Source organism: Elaeis guineensis, chromosome 12 (genome assembly GCF_000442705.2).
Source record: "Elaeis guineensis isolate ETL-2024a chromosome 12, EG11, whole genome shotgun sequence".
Taxonomy (NCBI): Eukaryota; Viridiplantae; Streptophyta; class Magnoliopsida; order Arecales; family Arecaceae; genus Elaeis; species Elaeis guineensis.
The window spans coordinates 79,286,115-79,307,578 of record NC_026004.2 but is presented as its reverse complement, the minus strand read 5'-3'; the positions used below and the strand labels follow the sequence as shown (position 1 = coordinate 79,307,578).

The window sequence follows — 21,464 nt, the reverse complement described above, 5'->3', positions numbered from 1 at the left end:
CTTCGGATGGGTCAACCAATGTCCACACATCGTTGACCTTCATGGACTCCATTTCGAATTTCATGGACTCTAGCCATTTCTCAGAGTCAGGTCTCTGCATTGCATCCAAGTAGGTGATCAGATCCTCATCATTTTCATCAAGTTCGATAAAATCGCCGTCTCAGATCAAGAAACTATAGTATCTATCCGGTTGACGTGGTACTCTACCAGATCGCCTTAAGGGTGTAGGAACAATGGGCTCCGGATCTGATCTAACCAAATCCAGTTCAGGTTTAGCTACTTGTGTCAGTTTTTCCACCTGTCGAACTTTCTCAAGTTCAACCTTAGAGGCAACAGTCCCTTCACCAAGGAACTTCTTTTCTAAAAAGATTGCCTTAAGGCTGACAAACACCTTTTGCTCATCAGCTAGGTAGAAATAATACCCTTTGGTCTCTTTTGGGTACCCTATAAAATTATACTTGTCAGACCTAGGTCCATGCTTATCCGTAATTAAATGTTTAACATAAGCCGGATATTCCCAAACCCTTAGGTGCGAGAGTACTGGCTTACGTCCTATCCATATCTCATATAGAGTTTTGGTTACAGACTTACTCAGAATCCTATTTAGAAGGTAACAAGCCGATTCGAGCGCATATCTCCAGAGAAAGATCGGCAGACTAGCAAACCCCATCATGGATCGAACCATGTCCAACAAGGTCTGATTCTTCCTTTCAGACACACCATTATACTGTGGTGTTCTAGGAGGAGTCCACTGAGAGAGAATTTCATTCTCCCCAAGATATGTCAGAAAATCATTGGAAAGGTATTCACCTTCTCGATCAGATCGAAGAGTTTTAATACACTTTCCAGTTTATTTTTCTACCTCATTTCGGAATAGTTTGAATATTTCAAACGACTCCGACTTATGCTTCATTAAGTAGACATACCCATACCTCGATAGGTCGTCTGTGAAGGTTATAAAATAAAAATATCCACCTCTTGTACTTGAGCTCATGGATCCACATACATCAGAATGTACTAGACCTAAGAGTTCACTGGCTCGCTCACCTTTTTCAGTAAAAGGTGACTTGGTCATCTTTTCAAGAAGACAGAACTCACAAGTTGGAAGTGATTCTCAATCACCAACTTCAAGAATTCCTTCTTGAGCCAATCTGTTTATCCTATTCTTATTGATATGACCTAGCCTACAGTGCCAAAGGTAGACTTCTGACACATTATCTATTCTAAGACATTTACCGGATGTTTGAACCACATTAACAGGCTGTGATAGTAAGTATATTCCATTATTTAGTTGACCAACAAATATTGTAACACCATTCAAAATGATATTGCAAATATTTTTTTTATTAAAAATTCATAATCGTACATGGCCAAAAGGCCTATATAAATAATATTTAATAAAAAGCTTGGACAATAGTGACATTCACTCAGAATTACATTACGAGAATTGATTATAAGGTTCATGATTCCTAAAGCTAGAACTGAAACTTTGCTTCCATCTCCAACGTTCAGGAACCTCTCGCCGTCATCAAATCTCCTACTGACCTGCAGACCCTGCATCGAATTGCAAATATAATAAGGGCTTCCAGTATCCAATACCCAGGTTGTAGTATGATAAATTGAAAAGTTGCAAGGTGTTATCATATAATTACCTTGCTTCTTCTTCGGCCTGTTCGGGTCCAGGGAGGCAATGTATAGAGGACAGTTCCTCTTCCAGTGCCCCTGCTTCTTGCAAAAGAAGCACTCTGCCTGGCTCTGGTCAGGCTTGCGCTTCTTGGTCTGAACCTGTGCAGATGTCCCAGCATGTGACTGCACCTTCTTATTCTTCTTCTTCTTGTTCTTCTTTCCTTTCTTAAAGGGTCGACGATCAGAAGAAGATCCTCCCACAACATTCACAGACTCCTTTTGGAGCTAGTGGTCCTTCTCAAAGTTCTGCAGCAACCCCAACAAGCCGTGGTAGTTCACTGCAGGCTTTGTCATTCGAAAATGAGTAAGGAAGGGGAGGAAGGACTTGGGCAATGAACTAAGGATCGCATCCTTACCGAGTTGCTCGTGCAAGGGAAAGCCTAGTTTATTTAGGTGCTCAATCATTTCGATCATGTACAGTACATGATCGATGACTGAGGCCCCATCCTTCATCCGAGCATTGAAAATGGCACAACTAGTTTTGTGCCTTTCAACGTCGTCAAGCGTGCCAAAGGAGTCATTTAACATTTGAAGCATCTCCTGCGGTTAGACGTTCTCAAACCTGTTGCTAAACTCATCATTCATTGCCACCAGCATTATGCACCGAACAGTGGTGCGATCGTTGAGCCACTTCTGATAAGTATCTCAGACCGTCCCTCTCGTGTTCGGGGCTGGCTCCTTGGGTGCAGGATTCGTTACTACATAAAGGATCCGCTCATGCTCAAGGACGATTTTTAATTTTCGATACCAGCTATCGAAATTCGATCCCAACTTAATTAGGCTTAATTAGGTTCAATAAAATTTTAATCAAATCAGGAATTGACTAAGCCCAACCCCTGATCAAATCAGGGACCAAACCATCTCGACGATTAGGTCAACTCTTAACCTAATCGGGTCAAACCCAACTGAATCCAATTCAATTGGACTTGATCTAAAACTAATTACTCAATCAAATTGAGTTAATTAGTGATCAAATCACTAATGAAACTTTTCATAAATACTGAGTTCAAATCCGATGGGCAATCGGGTATCAAAATCCATCGATATGAAACCTTGATCGAAGAGTCCCAAACCAATGAGGCTCTTGACCTCGGTACCCAAAATATGTGGGACTCGTGATCAGAGAATCTTGATTCTCGATCATAGAGTCCCAGACACGTAGGACTCATAGTCCACAAACATTATGACTCTTCATCAGCCATCAGATCAGATAGGAACCTCTAATGTGTGTGACCCCGCAGGTTCGAACCTAAGCCGGTAGCACAGGAACCAATTTCTGTACTAATCGAAGTGACCATCTAGCAATGGTACCCGATGTTCGGATAGATCGAATAGTCACAATCGTAATACTCAAAACCTACGTGAATATGGTTACTGTATAATTCATCCCTTTTGACCCCTATGTTTAGGACGACTCAGGGTTAAACTGTCAATCCTGATTAGATCATCCGAGTCGTGCTCAATTCAAACAGTCCTGTGACTCCTCACTAGGACTATCCTGATCAAGATTTTGCTTAATTGAAACACGACTGTACACAGCTCCTGAACTGGAATGGTCAATCCCATCTTGACACACGCACCGATAAGTCAAGTACTTGACTACACCCAGCATCCTTCCGTCACTGAATTAAAAATTCAGGTAGTCCAGTGCCTAAGTACAGTGAGTTGCTTGCAAGTCACCATGGCGGTCTCAGGTCGGAGGGATATTTATACCCATATCCCATCGGAGCAAATCTTGACAGCAGAGATAGCTCCGGAGTCGATCACATTCAGTGCAGATGTACCCTTACATCTCACCTGTATACCATACCAGTGTCTCCATACTCCTTGATTAAGAGGACAACCAACCTATATGGCACACAACGACCTATGCTCGATAAATATTGTTGTCCTTGGTAACAACGTATCATTTGGTCACGAACAGGTTTAAGGACTAAACGAAAAATCCTCCTTTGTCGAGACTAAATAGTCCTAAGGACTTCACCACAACACAGAAGTTCATTAGAAGATGAAACAATTTGTGATGAAAAATACTAAAATAATTTTTATTTATTTATAATTTATATACTAATACAAGAATGAGCACAACCGTCAACAGGCTGACGATTGACTTGGGGATACTATTTCCAATATTGCTAAATTGAAACACGACGGTACACAGCTCCTGAACTGGAGTGGTCAATCCCATTTTGACATACGCACCGACAAGTCAAGTATTTGACTACATCCAGCAACCTTCCGTCACTGAATTAAAAATTCAGATAATTCAGTGCCTAAGTGCAGTGAGTTGCTTGCAAGTCACTATGACGGTCTCAGGTCGGAGGGACAGTTATATCCATATCCCATTGGAGCAAATATTGACAGCAGAAAAAAGCTCCAGAGTCGGTCACATTCAGTGCAGATGTACCCTTACATCTCACCTGTATGCCATACCAGTGTCTCCACACTCCTTGGTTAAGAGGACAACCAACCCATATGGCACATAACGACCTATACTTGATTAAACATTGTCGTCCTTGGTAACAACGTATCATTTGGTCGCGAACAGATTTAAGGACTAAACGACAAATCCTCCTTTGTCGAGTCTAAATAGTCCTAAGGACTTCACCACAACGTAGGAGTTCATTAGAAGATGAAACAATTTGTGAAGAAAAATATCAAAATAATTTTTATTTATTTATAATTCATATACTAATACAAGAAAGAGCATAACCATCAACAGGCTGACGATTGGCTTTGGGATACTATTCCCAACAACTTGATCTTAGCTTGATTACAAAATGGTTTTTAAACCCCTTGCCATAAACTCCCATGATTCAGCTCTCTATGATATTTGTTGATAGATATCCATAAGAATATTTTGGAAACTATACCAAATTAGTTGGTTGAACTAGTTGAACCATCAACCTGCCTAGTCTATGCTCTGATTAGGTCGACAAAAAACTTTTCCTTCCAAAAACTTGCTTATTTTGTTAAACCTCTAAAACTCATTATTTGAATTAGGGATGGCAATCAGGTCGGGTCAAACTAGATACCAATCAGGTCAGATATAAAATAAAACAAAAATTTTTCAATCTAAAACTAACCTAATTATTAAATGGGTCAAAAATTCAATCCCGAAACTTGACCATTTTATTAAATAGAAAATCTAACTCGATTTATAATAGGTGAAACAAATTAAACCGGTTAAATGGTTAAGTATTCCCTCCTCTAGTTTGAACCTTTAATTTGTTTGAACCACTTCCTCATCCTTCTCTATGCTTTAACATTTTTAGTGTGAGGGTATAGGAGCATGCTTCTGCCCCCGTAGCCTCCTGGATTTTTTTTGAGATGTCAATAAATTCTAAGTGCAACATCCTTGGGTGTATATACCAAAAAATAACATATTTAGTAACATTTTATTAACTTCTTATGACTAATCCAGAATTATGTTTGTTACAAGAGTGCTGAAAGTTTTTAGAAGAGTGTTAACTGTTTTTTAAAAATTTTCAGCTATGCCTTTATACATATTTATAATTTTAATATATTTTTTATTAATAATCAATTATTAGTTAATATATCTATTATATTACCATAATATCATGGTTTGATTTCGTTTGATTCAGTGGTTGAATTTGTGACCGTGGATTCAATCTTTTATTTTTTTTTTTCAAGTTGAAGAACTACCTGATTTCTAAAATGTTGATCCTTACATATTTGGATTAGGAGATGACACGGGATGACAGTTTATCTCGATCATGTTCGATGTTATCGATATCTCGGTTGGATGCCAATCTAGTCAGATGATATCATACCAAGCCGAGATACCACATCGAGATTTGCGATGGTAGTTACGTACCAAGTAGTTGCTTTATCTACTTTACTTTTTAGATATGCATCAGATCAAATGAATAATAGCTTACCTTAGCTAGATAAGGCACAAGCAACAATAATCTTTTCCATCACTCTTGTGCTTCTAAAACTGGCCAGCCGCCCACCTATAAATAAGAGAATCGGGGATCCCCAACAAACTCTTAGGCTCCACTCTCTCTCACGTTTTCATTATTCTCTGATGACTAACTTATGTATCGGAGGTCTCCACCGTAAATAGAAACAATTCTAGCAAGGAACTTGACTTGCAGATTCTCCACTTCGACAAGTGACTTGATTTACAGATTTTGCTATATCAAGGTTGGATGTTGGCAGCAACAAAAGGAATTAATAGATGGATGAAATCCATCGTGGACCTATTGCATCTTGCCATTACATATAAACAGAAAGAAAGATAAGGGACTTGATTTACAGATTTTGCTATATCAAGGTTGGATGTTGGCAGCAACAAAAGGAATTAATAGATGGATGAAATCCATCGTGGACCTATTGCATCTTGCCATTACATATAAACAGAAAAAAAGAGGAGATAAATGAAGTGCTTCCATTCACCCAATAATTTCTTCCGGATCAGGCCCAGGTGCGTGCAGCCGAACGCGACCAACCATCCACCAGTTCTCTCAAGCACGTTTGGTGAAACATTTGAAACTTGAAAACTTCGCTTCGAGGCGTCTATATCTCACCGACTTCTCTCTTTACCTTTGTCCGAAGCTCTCCTTCTCTGTTCGGGATCCCCTCTCTCCTTCGGTCCCCTCCGCCGGATCACGCTCGTGCTCGTGAAATGGATGCCCTAAGGAAGCAGGCAACCAGGTTTAGGGAGCAGGTCGCCAGGCAGCAGCAGGTACTCCAAAATCTCTCCTTCGCTCTCTTCTGCACACCACCTGTCTTCGATCCCGCATGATCCCTTCTCAATTGGTGTGTTTGTCGGTTCCTTCCCGATGCTTCTACGGCACGGGAAATTTGTTTTGATTCCTAAATTTGTATCAGCTACCAGAGCTTCTTGATTTCTTGACTCTATGAGAACTTGTAATTGTCAGCGTGGTTAGGCATTGGCTTTGTAGAATCGCCACAGTGATCTGGAAACTTTATAGGGAAAATCATGCGGGTCGTCTCTGTGCTTGTGCATTGTATTCGGTTCGAGGGTTTTAACTTTTAACATTAGTTGTTTTTGCATCATTTGGGTGGATGAGCTGGGAAAGTAATGAAAATGCTTGCCTTGAGAGACTATAGCTGGGATATTGCACTGACGCAAAACGATCAAGAAAAATGGAAAAATAAAGATCGAACACAAGATTGCACGTTCTTACTTTGGCAGAAGTTATGAGCCTACTAAGATTCCTGCATGAATTCTTTTATTTGTTTTCTATAATAAGAAATTAACATCAAACCACTTGATTTCCTGTTATTTCAAAGAAATTCTAAATGTAGCATCACCTTTTGAAGTGATGAGAATGGAATTTGGGAAGCACTGTAGGGTTGAAAGATCACACCAAATCTCACTGTACCACCAGTCTGCACCATTAGACCTGGCATTTAGAAGCACCCCATATTAAAGGATCCCATGATGCAAGATAAATATGTTTCAGTTGAAGGGATATATCACCTCTCTACCTAACTAATTTTCTCACAACCATGAGCTATCCTTTTTATCAAATGTTCTTACATGCTAGTAAACCAATGGACAGAAGGGCGGCCCATTGCACAAGACTCCTACCATTGCGAGGTGGAGGGTCAGATATATGCAGCATTGTCCCTGTGCATGGAGAGGTTATTTCTACATTTTGAACCTATGGGTTCGAGTCACAATGGAGCAACCTTACCATTGTACCAAGGGCCCCCCCTCCCTACAAAACCAACAACTATTTAGATATTCTCACTCCATGCACACTTACCCTTTTATATCTAAACTCCTTCCGTAGGTGGACAAATACAAAACTTATCATCCACCTTTCCCTTCAAATGCTTTGTTCCTTATCTTTATCAAGGATTAGAGTATTGATATTGGTATGAAAACCAATCAGACATTTGGTTGGTATGGTACCAGCATGCTGTTGTATGGATATTGGTACCCAATATTCCTTTTCTTTCTTTTTGTTTTTATGATGTTTCTTTAGTTTCTATTAGGGTTAAGATTATTTTATAGTTCAGAAATATAATAGATTGAATTTATGGTACTGATATTAATGCCACGATGCTTTTGTTTTCTTTTAGGTGTTTTCATGTTATTCTGTTGTTTTCATGTTGTTTATTGTTGCTATTAGAGCTAGGGTTTGTTTGTGGTCCAGAAATGCAACAGATTGAACAATTTGCATGCTTATTCTTTGAGTTGGCAAAATTTCTTTTGAATTTGGTGATTTTGACCATTTTGACATGGAAAAAAAAAGTCAACAGGTTTGGGCATTTTATCATGATCCTTACCTCTTCTAGGCTTACAATTGGCCAGATCTGTATTGAATTAGCTAGATTTGAGCTCTCTAAGCATCCTTCACTCTCTTTCCCTTGTTCAAATGGAAAATAGCAACAAAAATAAGTTAGGCTGCTTTTTTGACTCGATATTGACAAATACGAAGCGGAATCATCAAATGTTGTTCTGAATTGAGCCATATAGACAAGGATGAACCGATTTTTAGTAGCAACATGTACCAATTCCTTCCCATTTCCTACTTCTTTGTCAGTTTGGCACAATACATCCATTGCACACCGGCCAGACCAGGTTGTTGATCTTGATTTCTAGTTTATTCGTTACGACTTTTGCCCTTTAAACACAAACTTACCTTATGAATGCAGAATAACACTTCACATATCCATGCAATTGAAGGCAAAAAAACTTATTCATGTTAAAATCATAATAAAGTGTTAAATGGTAAATGATGAAGTTTGTTCATCTATTGCATTCGTTTACAAATATATATAATACACCAAGATCTACCAAAATCTCATAATTGTGGGAAACAAATAAAGAAAAGATACAATCTCATGATTGTCGAAAACAAATAAAGAAGAAATTTAAATGATACAAAATTAAGGATGGTGGAGTTGATGGAGGAATTGATATACTTTCCTATGAAGGAATTGTCATACTCCAAATATCCAAAGGAGGAATTGTTATGCTTTCTAGATATAACTTTCCAAATATAACAGTATTCCAATATTCCCCCTCAAGTTGGAGCATATATGTCATATGCACCAAGCTTGTTACATATATAGCTGATTTGAGGACTTCTGAGAGATTTAATGAATATATCTGCTAGTTGGTCATTTGAGTTAACAAAATCAGTAGCAATACTTCATGAAAGAATCTTTTCTCTAATAAAGGGACAATCGACTTCTATGTGTTTAATTCTCTCATGAAAAATTGGATTGAAGGTGATATGTAATGTAGCTTGATTATCACAAATCAGTTTCATTGGATCTATTTTGTCAAATTTTGATTCTTGAATTAATTGCTTTAACCATGTAAGCTCATAGGTTGCCATTACCATGGCTCGATACTCAGCCTCTGTACTTGACCTAGCAACAACATCCTCTTTCTTACTCTTCTAGTATATTAAGTTGCCTCCAATAAGAACACAGTATCCTGAAGTAGAATGTCTATCAGAAGGAGATCTTGTCCAATCAGCATCAGTGTAACTAATTACCTGAGTATGTCCGTTGTCATATAATAATGCTTGGCCGATGCTCCTTTGATGTATCTGAGGATGTGAATCACGGCATCCCAATGACTGTCACAAAGAGACTGCAAAAATTGACTAACTATACTCACAGCAAAGAAAATGTCCGGCCGAGTTATCGTGAGGTAGTTTAGTTTCCCAATAAGTCTTTGGTATCTACTAGGGTATGACAAAGTCTTTCCCTATCCTAGAAGAAGTTTAACATTCGGATCCATTGGGGTATTAATGGACTTACAGTTCAACACGCTTGTTTCTTCCAATATGTCTAACGCATACTTTCTTTATGAGATAGCAAAACCAGAACTAAATTGGGCCACCTTAATTCCCAGAAAAGGTTTGAGTTTGGCCAAATCTTTGGTTTGAAAGTGATTGAAGAGACGTTTCAACTGATGGACACCAATTTGGTCGCTGCTTGTGATAACTATATCATCCACATAAACACCAAATAAATACAGCAATCATGTGAGGTATAGCGATAGAAAACAGAGTGATCGGCCTCACTACGAATCATACCAAACTCACTAAATCTTCCAAACTAAGCTCGTGGAGACTATTTCAACCCATAGAGAGAGTGACGAAGCCTGCATACTGATCCAGACTCCCTTTGAGCAACAAAGTTAGGTGGTTGCTCTATGTACACTTCTTCCTCGAGCTCTCTATGAAGGAAGACATTTTTAATGTCCAGTTGATAAAGAGGCCAGTGGTGCATAGCGGTCATAGACAAAAATAAACGAATAGAAGCAATTTTGGCTACTGGAGAGAAAGTGTCATCATAGTCCAATCCAAAAATCTGAGTATAACCTTTAGTAACCAGACGAGCCTTAAGGTGATCAAGTTGACCATCAGGACCAACTTGAATAGTGTAAACCCAATGACAGTTAACAATAGATTTCTCAAGAGGAAAAGGAATCAGTTCCCAAGTGCCACTAGAATGTAAAGCTGCCATTTCATCAATCATAACTTGGCGTCACCTTGGAGGGATAAAGCATCACTGGTTGTCTTGGGAATAGAAACAGAAGACAAGGAGGATACAAAGGCATAATAGGGTGGAGATAAACGATGGTAACTCAAAAACCTATAAATGGGATAGGGATTACAAGTAGAGTGAGTACCTTTTCTAAGAGCAATGGACGAACTATCGACAAGAGAAGATAGGTCTGTGGTTGAGATAGATGCTGGAGCAGGATGTGAGTCATCAGGAACATCTGCAGGGCCGACAGGAGGGCCAGGTTGAGATTGTCGATGATACGTCTGAAGAGGAGGTACTGAAGAGACAACAAGTTTAGGATCAGAAAGAGGTCTAAGGTAGGAGATTGGAAGAACCTCAGATATGGCAGTGCGCTCCACAATGAGAGAAGAGAAGGGGGATTTCTCAAAAAAGGTGACATTTGCGGAGGTGCAATAGTGGTTGGTGTCCAAAGAATAACACCTGTATCCTTTTTGAAGTCGAGTAGCCCAAAAATATGCATTTAAAAGCTTTAGTAGAAAGTTTGTCTTGTCCATAGGTTTGATTGTGAACAAAACATGTGCAACCAAAAATATGAAGGGGAAGAGGATAAAGGGATTGATTAGAAAATAGAAGAGAATGGGAAATTTGATTCTGTAATATTGAAGCTGGCATGCGTTAATTAAATAATAGGCAGTAAGTACAGCATCACCCTAAAAATGAAGTGGAACATGAGTATGAAGCAATAAAGTGCAGGCAGTCTCAATTAAATGATGATTTTTGCGCTCAACAATCCCTTTTTGCTGAGTATGGACACATGACGATTGGTGAAGGATGCCCTGTGAAGTAATAAAAGTTTGAAAAGGGACAGAAAAATATTCATGTGCATTATCACTGCATAAGATACGAATAGAAATACTAAATTGTGTTCGAATTTCAATACAAAATTGTTGGAAAATAGAAAATAACTCAGAATGATTTTTCATTAGTGTTGCGGCCTGTCTCCGATGGGATAGTCGGTCGAGAGCCGAATCGCCGCGTCTAAGTACCGGACGGCGGGAAGTCGGGAGACGATGCTCGCTTGTCGGAGAAAGGGCACGGTCGAGAGGGCTGAAGACAAGAGTGAGGGCTCACAATCTGTTGAACTGAAAACTAGACAGAGGTCGGATCAATGGGAACTGGGCGAAAAGACCGATCGGCGGTGTCTGGAAGCGGCAACGGGATCTGCAAGGTAAGTTCTCGCCGAAGGTTGCTCCGACAAGGATCCTCCGATGCTCAAGTCAGTTTCTAACTCAATAGATAGAGGAGTGAGAGAGGTAGAGTTTTGGCTTTATGTTTTTGTGCATATCTGTCGGTGGTCCTTTCTTACCTCTATTTATAAAGGGAGTAAGATCAAGGGTGGAAGGACAGGGGGTCATTCTGATCGTGTTTCATCGTACGGAACCGCATGGGGCATCTTTAAATGGCCCTGACGGTGGGTGTGCCTTTTGTTCGGCATGCAGGTGGTTGTGGCGGTGGGTCTTACCATGTGTGTGGCACAATTAATGACCTCATGGCTTCCCATTATGGCGTGCAGCCAGCTGCCCAGGGTATGGCTTCTGGGTGACATGACTTGATGTGACCTGATGGAGTAGCATGGCGACCATGTTTGGCGTTCAGCTGCTCGACTGGCGCCCATCGAATGATGCCACCCAGTCGTCGATTCCGATGGTCGGTAGGGCGTCGAGTAAGTAGTCGGCCGTATATCGAATATTACATCTTGTCGTAGGCGGCACATCGAATCGGGTTGGCTTAGTGCCGATTTGGTTAAGTGTGTTGCCCTTAGTCGTTCAAGTATCGTCGATTTCAGTCGGTGGAGAGCCGATTGGGGTAAAACACGTTGATCCAAGTCGGGCTGCGCTACAGCAATCTGGTCGGTGCAGCACGCTTGGTCAATCAGGAGGCAGGGAAGAAGGTTAGTCGGGTAAGGACCGAGGATCTGCCCCACCACCTACCCCCCAACTTTCGAGTCCGATTGTGTGGCTTTAATCGGATGAAGGAAGTTAGACACCGTGTGGATCCGAGTCGCTTTTTTCGACAATTCTTTATTTAATGTTGTTCCGAAGGTTGTGTCCGGTTGCTTTGTCATTTCGTTGAGCGAACTGTCACTTTGTCGTTTCATAGAATGTGCGACGGCTCTGTCACATCATAGGTTGTGGCAATAAATGCCGTGGTGCTCGAGGCGATCTTTCGTAATAATTATAGAAGATTGGATGGCAGAACAATAACTCATTAATGTACCCGAGTCATCCACGTGTTGGTCGTCGGTTGGCCCGAGTTGTGATCATGTGGATCCAACTGATTTGGCACGATCTTAAGGTGGTGCATCGAAAAGCTACGAGAATAGTCTGTTGAGATCATGGCCATGCATCGAGATCTCTGAGGAAGGCACGATTCTCTACATCGATCTTGACTATTGAAGGAGTTTACAAACAAGGGTTTGTCCCTCTTTAGTTTTACTTCTGATTTCGATGCTTTTGCCTCCAGTCTCTAATCCTTTGCCTCCCAGTGGAGAGCTCGGGTTCCCTGAGGCTTAGGCTTTATCGCAGTCGGCCTTCTCCTTCCTCGTCGGTCTTCATCGTCGTCGGTCTTCCTCTTCCTCATCGGTCATCGTCTTGAGGTTTTTCTCCATCTTTTTTTTTTTTGGGTTTTTGTCTTGATTTCTTTTTATGGCTTCCTCTAATCGAGAGTTTGGAGACGAGAACATTGTGGGAGACCAAGGTTTTCGGACTCCAACTGTTCAGAGGGAGATTGAGGAAGTCCCTCGGGATGATCCTAAAGTCGGTTGTTCTTAGCAGAGTCATCCAGATCTTGTAGAGTTGGATGAACAGCCGGCTCCCGAGAACCTTTTTGGGCCTCTCGTTGAGAGGTTCGAGTTGTCTGAGTCTGCAATCGATCAACTAAGGGGTCATTACCACATCCCTAGTCGGTATCGACTGATGGCGCCCGACGAAGAAGGTCGGATTGTTCATCCTACTGATGGCTACATTGCCGTCTATGAGTTCCTTCATTCGGAACTTCGATTCCCTCTTCACCCTTTCTTCGCCAATGTCCTCGACTTGTATGATATAGTTCCTGCCCAGCTCACCTTCAATTCCTTCAGAATTTTGTCTTCTTTTGTCATCGTTTGCCATCTTTTTCGGTTTGAGCCCTAAATCCCTCTCTTCCGGGCTCTTTTTATGTTGAAGAAACATCCTCGAGAATGGGGATGGTGGTTCTTTAGTCCTCGATCTAAACATCAGTTTATCATCGAACTTCCTTCTTCCATCCATGGATGGAAGAACAAATTCTTTTATGTAGCCGCCGATCACATCTGGGGCTTTAGCTGGAGCTGGACCACACCCAGTTTGTCCCCGAACAAGAATGATGTGGTCTTGGAGGAAGATCAGGAGCTGTACGACAAGCTATTCGACGTGCTGGTTCCTTCTCAGTGGGAGCTTCTTTAGGAGCAATCATTGTATGACGAAGGGATAAGCCCAACGAGCCACTTACGTAGATTTCCTCTTGCAGATTTCTGTAATTCTTTTCTTTTCTTGCCTTGGAGGCTAATTTGTTTTTGCTGCTGTTGCTTTGTAGGCATGAGGGTCTCGATGGAATCCCTCGGACGTGCCATCAGGAAGAAGCCGGCATTCGGGCCGGTGGACTTTCTCGGCCACTGAAGAAGCTAAGAGAAGGATCTCCTCCTAGGGTGCCGAGGAGCACACAGCCTCTGTCGTCACCCCGACCATCGTCGAGGTCTCCTTCATCGATGCCTCCTATCGAAGTCGTCGCAGGAGTCACAGTCACTCTTGTTGACGATGATGTCATCGTCGTTGAGGCCTCGGTCAGGCCAGTCATTGCGGTTGCTCTTCCGATCCAAGTCGGGATGGGTGGCGATCGAGCACCTGGTCGGGATGAAGCCGACAAGGGGAAGGCCCCCATGCCCTCTGCCTTCACTACCGACTACAGTCCATATACCTCTTTCGAGGAGGCCACCACCCTGGGGATGCACATCAAGGCCACCGACCAAGCGCTTTAGGATCGTCGACTCATTGAAGAGTTAATGAAGATGGTCATGCTGCTCGTTGACTGGGAAGTTAGGAAGACCCGCCCAGTCATGAAGATTCTCTCGGATTTCTACACGTCGTTGTTGTCGGTAAGTCTTCGACCTTTTCTTCAATAGTTCTTTTTCGAATAGTTGTTGGTCGAGTGAATGACTTAACCATTTTTTTTGATCTTTTTTGCAGATAATACACGATGTGACAATTTTGTATGAGGGGTTGATCAGCTTTGCACGACTTAACGTCCAGCTTGAAGACAAGGCCCAGACTGCTCATGCTTGGGCCGAAGTTGTCGAGAAACTTCTCTGCATTGCTGAAGAGCAGGAGAAAAAGAGCTGGGAGAAGATCGCTCTGTTGGAGATCGAGTTAACGTTTTTGGAGTCCCAGCAGAAGAAAGACAAAAAGGAGTTCAAAAAATTGAGGGCTGACTATCAAAAGGAAATGGAGTCGGTTAAGAGTGTCCTCACCAAGGAAAGAGGCAGGCGGCAAGAAGTCGAGAAGGCCGCCAAGGAGCTGAAAGAAAATTTGTCGGCGACAGAAACTCGGGCCCAGGAGGCATCTTCTCGGGCTCTGGCCAAGTTTCGTGAGTCGAAGGTGTACGAGGATAAGCTTTCCGAGGCTTCCACGGACGCATACCAGCTCGGGTTCGAGGACTGCAAAAAGGCCATCCTTCGACTGCAGCCTAAGCTCGACTTGAGCGAGGTACAAGCCGACAGGCTCCCAGAGGAGGAAGAGTCGAGGAGCGGCAAGAAAGCAGAGGCCGAAGAAGACCATCCTCCGCCTTCTTAGGCTCCTTAGTGTTTTCCATTTTTTGTCCTTGTACTTTTCTTTCCCCTATTTTGTAATGAATTTCTCTTCTCGTAATGAACTCCTTTTCAGCAATGGAATGATCTTTTCCACATATCCAACTTGTACTCGTGTTTGTTTGCATCTCTCCTTTCTTTGCCCATTTACTTGTCTTTCTGTAAAAATGACTAAGTAGTCGGCAAGACTAGTCAAGGTAGTTAGTAGAAAGTTGCAAACTCGTAACCATGTAGATAGACTTAAAAATTTTATAAGTCAAGTAGTCGGTTTTGTAGGGAACTTAGTCAGATTTGAATCGTAGTCGTAGATCATCCGTCGTAGATTGTTTCGTCAATTCAGAACTTAGTCAGCTAGAGAAAATATCTCTATTTTATTTCAGATCGGTTGATCCTTGGTTAATCGGGAGCAAGCCGACTAACCACACTTTTTTGTTTGGGCCAGCGTGCAAACCATAGCTTATATACTCGCGGCCCTTGGGCCGTAGCTGGTATGCTTGTGGTTGTCGGATCTTTTCGATTCCGTTAATCGGATGTAAGTCGAATAATGTTTCGTCGGATATTGCCGACGAGATAGTAGTTTGGTCGGGTGTCAAACGATCAATTTGTTCGATAGATTATCGAGTACTTGAATTGTTTGGCACAGAATCGTAGAATTTTTTTTTTTATTGATAAGGTATTCTCACTGGTAGTACATCCATAGAAATCTCTGTGCCATCCAAGTTTTCAATTTTATATGCCTCTGGTCGTAGAACTGCCGAGATTTTGTAGGGGCCTTCCCAATTCGGAGATAATTTTTCTCGTTCGGTTGGTTTGGAGACTTCGACTCTTCTAAAGACAAGATCTTCTACTCGGAAGATCTCAGGTTTGACTTGGGTGTTACAATATCGAGCTACTCTTCGTTGATAGGAAGCCATCCTTAGTTGAGCTTGTCTCTGAGTTTTGTCGAATAAGTTCAAATCAGCTCATCACTTGTTCAAATTGGTCGATTTGTCGTAATTCTCTACTCGAGTCGAAGGTAGGTCGATTTCAACTGGGATCATGGCTTCGGTCCCGAATGTCAATTTGAAAGGAGTCTTTTCGGTCAGGATTCGAGTTGTTCGGTAAGATCATAAGACACTGTAGAGTTCGTTGGCCTAACTTCTTTTGGCCTGACTAATTCTTGTTTTCAGACCTTGTAGAATCATCCAATTGATCGCCTCGGCTTCTTCGTTAGATTGCGTATGTCCAATCGAAGTAAGCATGTGGATGATATGATACCTCATACAGAACTCTTCAAACTTGGCATTGTTGAATTATCGGCCATTGTCGGTGATAACTATTTGGGATAGACCAAATCGGTAGATAATAGATTTTTATAGAAAGTCGATGGTCTTTTACTCCGTTATTTGTGCCAATGGCTCGACCTCCATCCACTTGATGAAATAGTCGATGCGACGATAATGAACCTTCTTTGTCCACTGGCAGGAGGGAAAGGATTAAGTTTGTCGACTCCCCATTGATCAAATGACTATGGTGCTGAAATGGCTGTGAGGTGACTTGATGGAAGCCTTTGGATATTGGCAAAACTTTGACATTTGTTGCACTTCTACACTAAATCGATAGCATCTTTCTGCATGGTTGGTTAATAGTATCCTTGCCGAAGGATTTTATAGGATAGTGACTTACCCTCCAGGTGATTACCACAAATGCCCTCGTGTACCTCCCAAAGAGCATAGTCGGTTTTGAAAGGTTGGAGACACTTGAGTAGGGGCAAAGACGTCGATCTTCGGTAGAGTTGATCGTCGATGATCACGTATTGGGCCGTCAGTCTTCTCATCCGGCGTACCTCGATAGGATCAGCCGACAGGATTCTGTTAGTCAGGTAGTCGACGAACGGATCGATCCAGCTCAGTTCGTGACTGACCTAAACTTGGTGAACTTCCGACGAACGGATCGATCCAGCTCGGTTTGTGACCGACCTGAATTTGGTGAACTTTCTCTTCGGAGTCGATGCTTGGATTCTCAAGTTGTTCGATGAAGATTTTTTCCAGCTCGCCGTAGTCAGAGGTAGCGAGACGAGACAAGAAATCAGCTTGGACATTCTCCAAGCGGGGGATGTGAAAGATCTCAAAATAGTCAAAGTGCATTTGTAGAGATTTGAGCTTTTGTAGATACCTGAAAAGAATGGGATTGCGGGCCTTATATTCCTCTTGGGATTGTTCGGTGACTAGTTATGAATCAATGAACACCCTTAGGCATTTTACATCGAGGTCTTTGGCGATCCTCAGCTCGGTTATCAGAGTTTCGTACTCGGTTTGATTGTTAAAAGTTTTGAAATCAAACAGAAGAGCATTCTCAGTCACCATCCTGTCAATGTTGGTTAAAATGACTCCCGTGCCGCACCCTTGGGCGTTTGAAGTTCCATCCACACGTAGAATCCTAGCAGGCTCTACAGTCTCTCCTTGGGGTTGGTCCTCGACTTGGTTAACGATGGTTGGAATGCACTCAGCAACAAAGTTAGTATCTTAGCTTTTATCGAAGATCGTGGAACACAAGAAAGGTCGAACTCATTGAGTTCGACCGTCCATTTGGCCATTCTTTCCGAGATGTCTGATCGTTGAAGCAGAGCTTCCAGGGGGAGATCGGTCAGAATTTTTGTCAAGTGGGCTTGGAAGTAAGGTCGTAGTCGTCGAATAGTCGTAATAATTGTGAAGACGACTTTTTCGATCCGAGAATACCTTGTTGCGGCCCTGCACAGCATCCGACTTGTCTAGTAGATGGGATTTTGCATCTTATTTTCCTCTTGGACCAGCATCGAGCTGATAGCTTCAGGAGTCGTAACCAAATACATGGATAATTCGTCGTCGATATTTGGCTTCGTCAGGAGTGGAGGAGAGCCTAGATACTGCTTCAAGTCGTCGAAAGCCTTCTGGTATTCTTCCATCCAGGTGAAGTCCTTCATTTGCCTGAGGATTTTGAAGAAGGGGAGGTATCGTTCTGCGGACTTGGAGATAAATCGGCTCAAAGACGCCATACGTCCTGCCAATTTTTGAATATCCCATCGAGAGATCGAAGGCCTCATGTAGAGAACCACCTTGATCTTCTCGGGATTGGCCTCGATACCTCGTCTTATCACCATGAAGTTGAGAATTTTTTTCGAAGTGACACCAAAAGCGCACTTTGTCCCGTTCAGCTTCATTTGATGTCTCCTTAGGGCATCGAAGGCTTCAGTCAGGTCGTCGATATGGAGGGCAGCTTTAGTGCTTTTCACGAGCATATCATCGATGTAGATCTCCATGTTGTGACTGATCTGGTCCTTGAAGACTTTGTTGATCAGCTTCTGATATGTAGCTCTGACATTTTTGAGATCGAAAGGCATGACCTTGTAACAGTATAAGCCCTTGTCGGTAATAAACACTATCTTCTCCTCGTCTTCGGGTGCCATCCTGATTTGATTGTAGTCAGAGAAGGCGTCTATGAAGTTGAATAGCTAATAGCCTGACGTAGCATCGACTAGTTGATCAACTTGTGGAAATGGAAAGCTATCCTTAAGACAAGCTTTGTTTAAGTCGGTGTAGTCAATGCATATCCGTCATTTGCCATTAGCTTTCTTGACCATCACGACATTTGCGAGCCAATCTGGATAGGTTGCCTCACGAATTTGGCTGTCCGCAATTTGTCAACTTCTTCGTTGATGGCCTTCTGTCGCTCTGGAGTGAAATTTCTTTTTTTTATCGCGCCGGCTTGTGGTTGGCATCGACATTCAGTTGGTGGACAATTACTTCAGGAGGGATGCCCGGTATGTCTGAGGCAGATCAGGCGAAAACATCAGCATTCTTTCTCAGAAAGTTTATCAGCTTCTCCCATAGCTCGTCGCTTAATGAGGATCTGACTTGGATGGTTTTAGTCGGGTCTTCATCGTTGAGAGGTATTGAGATAAGTTGCTCTGTGGGTTCTCCCCGATTTTCTTCTTCTCTTTGATCTAGTCCGTCGTTGACAGGAAGAGCTTTAGTTGATCTTTTTTCTTTGATTACAGTTAAGTAACATTGTCGGGCCAACTGTTGATCTCTCTTCATTTCATCAGTTCCTTTCCTTGTCAGAAAGCGCACGAGCAAGTGAGATGTCGAGACAATTGCTCGGAGCGCATTTAGTCCAGATCGTCCTAAGATGACGTTGTAGACAGAAGAGATTCGGACTACGAGGAAGTTGAGGTGCACGATCGATTGTCGAGGTGGTTATTCGACAGTAACAGGGAGTTTTATTTCTCCTTCTACTTTGATCGAGTTGCCAATGAATCTGATTAGAGGAATGTTGACTGGTTTCAGTTGGTCAGTAGAAAGTCGCATTCGAAAGAAACAATTGTAGAAAATCACATCATCGAAGCTTTCATTATCAATAAGACATTGTTTTACATCATAATCGGCTATTATCATTGGTACAACAACAACATTGTTGTGAGGAGTTTGAACTCTCTGTAGATCATCCTCCAAAAAAATGATGTCTTCGTTTGCCCGCTGATGCTTGGAGGAGCTTCCTGAGTCGTCTGCCCCCTGGAGTCTCGATCCCATCGAAATCATGTTGATCACGTCCGTCATAGGTTGTGTGTGAGCTGAAAGATTAGTGTCTTACAAGTTAATCGCATGGGTGATGTGAAGGGATTTTCTGTGATATTTTCCTACTCATTAGCATGACATTAGTTATATTATTCATGAGGTATTGTGTTTTATCATTTGCTGCATCATATTTTTATGATTATGATAAATCTCATAGATTATGACAATGATTTTAGGACCATGATGAGATCATGCCAGTGAGATTTAAAATTTTGATATCCTTAATCTAAAATGTTTCCAGTCGTTGGATCATCGAGTTGACTCGAGATCACCATGGTACCTTATGTATATGGATCCTTACTTTAGTTTATTCCCTAGCATGCCACTTTGAGATGTGTATGGGATATTTTGGGTATGGTAAAGTGTGTATGGAGGTTATGAGTGGTCAATAAAAAATCGTTCACTCTTTGTAGGAGGAGAGAACATCCTATGTGATCCATAGGATGATGACTTTAAGAGTCTCTGGCTAGAGTAGGGATGAACAGTTAAAAAAATTTTTATTGGTTCATCAATCGAGTCATCATCATCAGATCGAAATACATATGGATAGGTATTTGAGCTTGACATGTTTCCATGCTCATGACCTGTCTGGGATGTTGTGTGCGGTAACTCACCACAGAACGGTAATTTTGGTATTTTCACCAAATTTCAAATCTTCTGGGTAGTCATGATACATTGCTAGACGTCAATCTTGACTTGTGAACTCGTCAGAATTAAAAGAGTTTAATTCAAAGAATCAATTAGGAAGAGTCCTAGTTGATTGGGACTCTTGAGCTGACCTAATCTAATCGGATTTTGGTTATGTCGAGAGTTTTGATCCACTGTTGGCTAGATTTGGAATCCAATAGGTCACACACAATAGGGATTTGGTTTTGGTCCAATCTATTTGGATTTATTGTAAATCCAATGGGTTAATTAAATTGCTAGCACATGAATTAACTTAAGTTTCTAATTGGGTTCAGTGCAAAGGTGTTTGTGCTAACCCTTAACTTGTTTCTTTGATCTAATGTGATTGGGTTTGAACCATCTAATTATTAGGTGGCTTATCTGATTTTTATAGAAGTGTTCCATAAGAGATATACCTCCTCCACACCAAAACACGCACAAATAAATGTCACGTCCAAAAATAAACGGCGATGAGAAGGAAGAGTCCTCATCTACTCTTAATTCCTTTTGGATTTCACGCGTTTCTTTTATTTCCTTGTGTCATGTGATGACTTTTGGATTTGTGGATGCAGAAGAGGAAGAGTCCTTCTCTGGCAAGGAGCTTGAACACCAAAATTAAATGGGACGCCACATGCTTTTGTGCGTTGATTTTGGAAGAGTTCTTATTGTTTTGGACTCTTGATTTCTCTCGTTTCCTTAATCCCACGCGCCATAAGATGGCGTCTTAATTTTTGTACGCAGAGGAGTCCTGCTGGTAAAACACCTCTTATTCCACGCCTTGTTCTTGGGTTTCCATGCTAGAAAATTTATTTTAGCGTGTAAGGATTAAGGGACGCCAAGAGTTGGCGCCCATTGGGAATTATGTGGCGCCCCTTCATTCCTTATATAAGGGGTGCCCCATAAGGGATAAAAGCTGATCCAAAGGTGCCTTAGGCGTGGGATAATGTGAGGAAAAGATAGAAAAAATTTGAAAAGAAAAAGATAAGGAAAAGAGAGAAAAATGAAAAGAAAAGGAAGAGAAAATGGAAAGCATGTGATGTTTGTCCTAAAATCAGATTGTTCAAGTGTTGAACATCAAATCTGATTTTTGTGTGGTGAGATCATTTGGAAAATGGTTCCTAGAGTGATCCTAGTGGAGGTCTCTAAGGCAT

General features: G+C 41.7%; 2 protein-coding genes across 5 annotated transcripts in view; both read left to right on the top strand.

Annotated features, from left to right (window-relative positions):
* Positions 1–6,068: 6,068 nt before the first annotated feature.
* The window catches only part of LOC105033275 (SH3 domain-containing protein 2), a 57,084-nt gene continuing 41,688 nt past the window's right edge, over positions 6,069–21,464 (top strand). For all 4 annotated transcript variants that reach the window (XR_012135920.1, XM_073246868.1, XM_073246867.1 and 1 more), the window contains exons 1-2: positions 6,069–6,136; positions 6,268–6,397. Coding sequence is in view for 3 of the 4 variants with exons in the window: in XM_073246868.1 (XP_073102969.1) it covers positions 6,090–6,136; positions 6,268–6,397 (177 nt within the window). In the remaining variant the exon portion in view is untranslated. The remainder of the gene's footprint in view (positions 6,137–6,267; positions 6,398–21,464) is intronic.
* On the top strand, positions 14,040–15,041 carry LOC140852905 (uncharacterized). Its single transcript, XM_073246816.1, has 2 exons — positions 14,040–14,347; positions 14,439–15,041. The coding sequence occupies exons 1-2, from the start codon at positions 14,255–14,257 to the stop codon at positions 15,039–15,041; spliced, it is 696 nt and encodes a 231-aa protein (XP_073102917.1). The 5' UTR covers positions 14,040–14,254.